The sequence below is a fragment of the Pogoniulus pusillus genome, chromosome 36, assembly GCF_015220805.1.
Source record: "Pogoniulus pusillus isolate bPogPus1 chromosome 36, bPogPus1.pri, whole genome shotgun sequence".
Taxonomy (NCBI): Eukaryota; Metazoa; Chordata; class Aves; order Piciformes; family Lybiidae; genus Pogoniulus; species Pogoniulus pusillus.
In genome coordinates this window covers 6849926-6855925 of record NC_087299.1, presented here as the reverse complement: position 1 = coordinate 6855925, position 6000 = coordinate 6849926, and the positions used below count along the sequence as shown (strand labels likewise).

The following is a 6000-nucleotide window of genomic DNA, read 5'->3' as shown; positions in this document are numbered from 1 at the left end:
CCTTACACATCTTTAGTGTTCTGCCCTGGGCTTCCATCCAGTGCCAAGCTTGAGCTACACTTACAAACCAAACTTTTAGGAGAGAAGAATGAAACTGAGTCTGCCACTTTGGCTTTTGGGAAAGAAGAGCAAAGGTGATTCTGGCTTTTAGGAGAGTAGAAGTGGTTCTGGCTTTTAGGGAAGGAGATTAAAAGTGGTTCTGGCTTTTAGGAGAGTAAAAGTGGTTCTGGCTTTTAGGGAAGGAGATTAAAAGTGGTTCTGGCTTTTAGGACAGTAAAAGTGGTTCTGGCTTTTAGGGAAGGAGATTAAAAGTGGTTCTGGCTTTTAGGACAGTAAAAGTGGTTCTGGCTTTTAGGGAAGAAGAATAAAGGTGAACTGGCTTTTAGGAAAGAATGAAACTGATTCTGCCACTTTGGCTTCTAAGAAAGAAGAATAAAAGTGATTCTGCCACTTTGGCTCCTAAGAAAGAAGAATAAAAGAGCTTCTGCCACTTTGGCTCTTAGGAAAGACAAGTAAAAGTGCTTCTGCCACTTTGGCTCTTAGGAAAGACAAGTAAAAGTGATTCTGCCACTTTGGCTCTTAGGAAAGAAGAATAAAAGAGCTTCTGCCACTTTGGCTCTTAGGAAAGAAGAATAAAAGTGATTCTGCCACTTTGGCTCTTAGGAAAGAAGAATAAAAGTGATTCTGCCACTTTGGCTCTTAAGGAAGACGAATAAAAGTGCTTCTGCCACTTTGGCTCTTAGGAAAGAAGAATAAAAGTGCTTCTGCCACTTTGGCTCTTAGGAAAGAAGAATAAAAGTGCTTCTGCCACTTTGGCTCTTAGGAAAGACAAGTAAAAGTGATTCTGCCACTTTGGCCCTGGATCTTAATTTGTTGCCATTAAGCTACCTTTTGGAAAGGGGAGCTGGAAGAAAAGAAAAGAAGACAGTTTTATTAACTGGTGACAGTGTCACTGGAGCAGCATGGTTCCCAAATTGAGAGCTTAAGGCTGCAGAGAAATGTATATCCTACTGTGGCCCCCAAAGACAGCCTCAGTGGGAACAGCCTCCCTCAGTAATGCTTGCTCTGTAATGCTTCTCTGTCCTACACGTGGAACTTCTGTCTTGAAGCTGTGCTGTATGTTGGAGAGCTCTCCATGTAGTGTCCCTCCATCCTGCAACTCTTCCCCTGGCTCTGCTCATGAACTTCTTCAAACAGCTCATTTGGGAGCAGAGAGGAACTCTGGCACTGCCTTGGTCTCCTGGGTGCTGAGTTCATGGTGTTCAGGTTTGTGGAGCATTTGCCTTGGGCTATCTTCTGGTACAGGAGGAAGGGGTAGGGGGGGACTTGAGTCGTTTCACTGACTCCATAAGAAGATTTCATCTGGTTTGTGTTCTCCTTTGGAATGTGCATTTGCAACTGATTCATCTTCATGGAGACTCTGTGCTGAGGGGGAAGATAAAGCCTCTGGGATCTCTCATGCCATAAGATAACCTTGTTCATTCTTGCTGTAGGACCTTTAATTTTGCACACACTCCCCCCTGCATAGTTTACTAATACATTAACATGTCATCCCCTCCCCCCCCTAAATTGTAACCCATCCTTTTGAAGACAATTAAACATACAATAGAACTATTGACTGATTACTTTGTTCTTGATGGCAAGAAGGGCACATCTATTAAGTTTAGGTGTTGTTCTGAGGGGTTGTGTGAGTAAAAAAGCTGCTGCTCATCTCACTTTTAAGTGCCTGAACAGTTAAGTGTCCCACCTGGTTCAGGTGAAGGTGGGGAAGAAACATGAACATATAAAGGCAAAAAACCCCAAAGACATCTGAGAGATTGATCCATGGCCTGCTCTGAAATGCTGATGATGACTCTGGCTGTATGTGACACTTTTACACCATTTCAGGCTCAGGATTTTACTTGGGAGCTTTATTTTCTGCATTTTTTACTGATACTTCCCTTCTTTTCCTTCTTTAGTCCCCTTTTCTAACCACTTCCGCAGAGTCACAGCCTGGTTTAGGTCGGAAGGAGCCTCTCAAGGTCACCCAGTCCAACCTTGAGAGGTCATCTAGTCCCGTGAGCATCTACTCTGCATTAAGCAACCCAAGCAGGTTGCTCTGAGCCCTATCCAGCTCGACCTGCAGTGGCTCCAGGGGTGCCGGCTTGCACTCTAAGGCGTTTGGCGAGGAGCAGATTCGCCGGTGAAACAACCTTTGTACGACGCAGAAACGGAGATTTAATTCATGTCTTTTTTCACCTCTCCGCCGCCGTTAGCAACTCGCCCCCTCCGCCGTTGCTAGGGCGGAGCGCAAAGTCACCTAGTTTGTCCCTCCCCGCGCCCCGTCCTCACCCCCCCCGGCCGGCTCCGCAACCAATCGCGTTCTACTCCCTGGCCGCGCCCACCGCCCCGCGCGGCTCGGGAGGGCGTGGCCCGCGTGTGACGTCATCAGCGCGGCCGCAGCTCTGCCCAATGGGAGGCCGCCGCGGCAGCGGCTCGCGCAGGCGCGCGGGGGGGGCGGTGCGTCCCGCGGGCCCCGCCCCGGCCCCGCCCAGCGCGCGCGTGCCGCCGGCGCCGCCATGTCCTGGCTCTTTGGGCTGAGCCGCGGCGCGGCCCCGGCGGGCGGGGGGGACGCGGCCCCTGCGGGCCCCGGGCTCAGCCTGCCGCCGGCCCCGGGCGGCGGAGCGGCGGGCGGCGGAGCCGGCGAGCGTCAGCCGCCCAAGGACAAATGGAGCAACTTCGACCCCACGGGCCTGGAGCGGGCGGCCAAGGCGGCGAGGGAGCTGGACGCGTCCCGTGCGTGAGGGGCTGGGGTCGGGCTGGGGGTCGGGCGGGGGCAGGCCTCGCTGTGCCCGCGGGCCGGTGGTGTGCAGCGGGTGGCGCGGTCGGTTTGGGGCCCTTGCTGTAAGAAGGACACTGAGGTGTTGGAGTGGGTCCTGGGAAGGGCAACCGAGCTGAGGAAGGGTCTCGAGTACAAGACCTGTGAGGGGCGGCAGAGGGAACTGGCCTCCACAGAAGGAGGTTCAGCGGAGCCCTTGCTCTCCACCACTCCCTGGAAGGAGGTTTGAGCCGGGTGAGGCTCGGTCTCATCTGCCAAGGAACAAGCGACAGGGCAAGAGGAAATAACCTCAAGTTGCACCGGAGGATGTTTAGAAGGTACTTCTTGGCCGCAATTGCTCTGGGACACTGGAACAGGCTCCCCAGGGTGGTGACTGAATCTTCTCCCTGGAGGGGGTTAAAAGCTGCAGAGATGTGGTGCTGAGGCACCCTCACACCAAAGTTTTGCCTCATGTTCAGATGGAAGCTTCTGGGTTCCAGGTTGTGCCTGTTGCCTTATATCCTGTTGCTGAGCACCACTGAGCCCCATCCTAATATCAAGCCTATACCTCTCAAGTTGTGCTGGGGGAGGTATAGGCTTGATATTAGCAGGAAGTTGTTGGCAGAGAGAGTGATTGGCATTGGAATGGGCTGCCCAGGGAGGTGGTGGAGTCTCTGTCCCTGGAGGTGTTGAAGCCAATCCTGGCTGGGGCACTTGGTGCCATGGTCTAAGTTGGTTGGGTCTATGTTGGGCTGGCTGAGCTTGGAGCTCTCTTCCAACCTGCTTGGTTCTATGATCCTCATGACCTCCACCTACTGCCTGCTGAGCACTGGGAAGATCTCTCCTCCAGGCTCAACAGCCCCAGGGATCTCAGCCTTTCCTCCTCACGGAGATGCTCCAGACTCCTCAGCATCTTCATAGCCCTCTTGTTGGGCCTCTCCAGTAGTTCCCTGTCCCTCTTGAACTGGAGAGTCCAGAACTGGACACAGTGCTCCACATGTAGCCTTTGTGCTGTGGATAACCTCTTCCCACTGTCCATTTCAGGCCATGCCAAAGATGCTCTCAGCCTTGCCCAGATGCAAGAGCAGACCCTGCAGCTGGAGCAGCAAGCCAAACTGAAGGTATGTTGAAACTCCTCACTTGTGCAGCCAGCCCACCTCAGACAACTGCCAGCTTTTTTTGGGGGGGAGGTCATAAATCAAAGTCTTATTTTCTAGCAAGCTGCAGAGGATGCTAAGATATCTTGTTGCTCCCAACCTTCACCAGCTAGTAGTTACTTGCCTTCTCAAAAGAAAGACCAGTTCTGGAAGGTGAATCAGAAGCTGATTTGGCCCTTTCTTGGACATTATTTAGGGCTTTGGTTACAGCTTGCATGTCTCAGGTGGGTTTGTGACTCCTGGAATATCACCTCCAATTTCAGGCAATGATAGAAGTTTTCTGCAGGCAACTGTGAAACAGCTCAGGATAGGTTTAGGTTGTAAAAGAGTTTGGGATTGACTTGAGTGTTGGTTTGTTAGCCTTGGGGTTCTGAAATGATCTTGAAATGTCTCATTATTAATAAGACTTTCTAAACTCAGGTTTTCTGATCACATTTTAACTTCTTGGTCTTGTGGGTCAGCTTTGCAGGGTGCCACTCTGGTACCTTGGAATTCTTACAAGCATTTCTCTGCAGGATAACAGATTTGAGCTCACTTGTGATGATTTTTCTCTCCATAGGAGTATGAAGCTGCCATAGAACAACTGAAGAATGAGCAGATCCGGGTGCAAGCAGAGGAGAGGAGGAAAACACTCAGTGAAGAAACAAAACAGCATCAAGCTGTAAGGGAATGAGAGGGAAGCCAAGTGATGGGAGACTTAGATTGTTGCTTTTTCCATCAAGGAGGACACAAACAATCAGGAGCAGTGTGGCCAACAGGGCAAGGGAGGTTCTTGTGCCCCTGTGCTCAGCACTGCTCAGGCCACCCCTTGAGTGCTGTGTCCAGTTCTGGGCTTCTCAATTCAAGAGAGATGTTGAGGTGCTGGAAGGTGTTTGGAGAAGGGCAGCAATGCTGGGGAGGGGCCTGGAGCACAGCCCTGTGAGGAGAGGCTGAGGGAGCTGGGAGTGTGCAGCCTGCAGAAGAGGCTCAGGGCAGAGCTCATTGCTGTCTGCAGCTGCCCGCAGGGAGGCTGTAGCCAGGTGGGGTTGGGCTCTGCTGCCAGGCAAGCAGCACCAGAAGAAGGGGACACAGTCACAAGTTGTGCCAGGGGAGGTCTAGGCTGGATGTTAGGAAGTTGTTGTCAGAGAGAGTGATTGGCATTGGAATGGGCTGCCCAGGGAGGTGGTGGAGTGGCTGTGCCTGGAGGTGTTGCAGCCAAGCCTGGCTGGGGCACTTAGTGCCATGGTCTAAGTTGTTTGGCCAGGGCTGGGTGCTAGGTTGGGCTGGCTGAGCTTGGAGCTCTCTTCCAACCTGCCTGATTCCATGATTCTAAAAATTGTGGTTTCCCTAGTAAAGTAAGTTCTCCTCTGTGCCAAGGAACACTTGTCCTGTGGTTTTCTCTCTGTTGTACCTTAAAATAAAGTCAGGCTCTAAAGATGGCTCAGCCTAGAGCAGTGCTTGCTGCTGGCTGAGGATGTTTAGCTCTGTTTGTATTGAAACTCAGGATTACTTTTTGGCGTTTGTCTGGGTTTGGATTGGGTTCTTTTTTCACCTGCACATTCCTTGCCCTCAGGCCTAGCATCTGTTAAATGCTGAATGTTTCCACTCTGAGCACTCTTTCTCTTTTTGAAGCGAGCCCAATACCAGGACAAGTTGGCAAGGCAGCGCTACGACGAGCAGATGCGACAGCAGGTAGGATGCTTCCTCCTTTAACCCTTCCTCTGTGGCCTTCTTAAGGCAGAGCAGTGATCTAAAGCTGTGCCCCATCGTGCTGGCCAGGGAAAGGTCAGGAATCAGGACAATGTGGCTAGGAGCATGGGGTTAAAAGTGTGAATTGGGGAGGTGGAGAGAGGAGGTGTGATGGTTTGGGTGTTACCTGCCCCCCCCTTCCTTATGAAATCACCCAGACTAGACTCAGCCAGCTGGAAGTTAAGGTACCAGCAACAGAACAAGGGGACACAGTCTCAAGTTGTGCTGAGAGAGATCTAGGCTGGATGCTAGGAGGAAGTTGTTGGCAGAGAGAGTGATTGCAATTGGAATGGGCTGCCCAGGGGGGTGGTGGGGTTG

The 6000-nt window shown here is 51.8% G+C and overlaps 1 protein-coding gene across 1 annotated transcript in view; it reads left to right on the top strand.

Moving 5' to 3' along the window:
* The first annotated feature begins 2535 nt into the window (after window positions 1-2535).
* LOC135190492 (ATPase family AAA domain-containing protein 3) overlaps window positions 2536-6000 on the top strand; it is a 36547-nt gene continuing 33082 nt past the window's right edge. Inside the window, exons 1-4 of the mRNA XM_064171904.1 lie at window positions 2536-2775; window positions 3842-3918; window positions 4514-4615; window positions 5566-5625. Coding sequence (XP_064027974.1) covers window positions 2559-2775; window positions 3842-3918; window positions 4514-4615; window positions 5566-5625 — 456 coding nt within the window. The 5' untranslated portion in view covers window positions 2536-2558. The remainder of the gene's footprint in view (window positions 2776-3841; window positions 3919-4513; window positions 4616-5565; window positions 5626-6000) is intronic.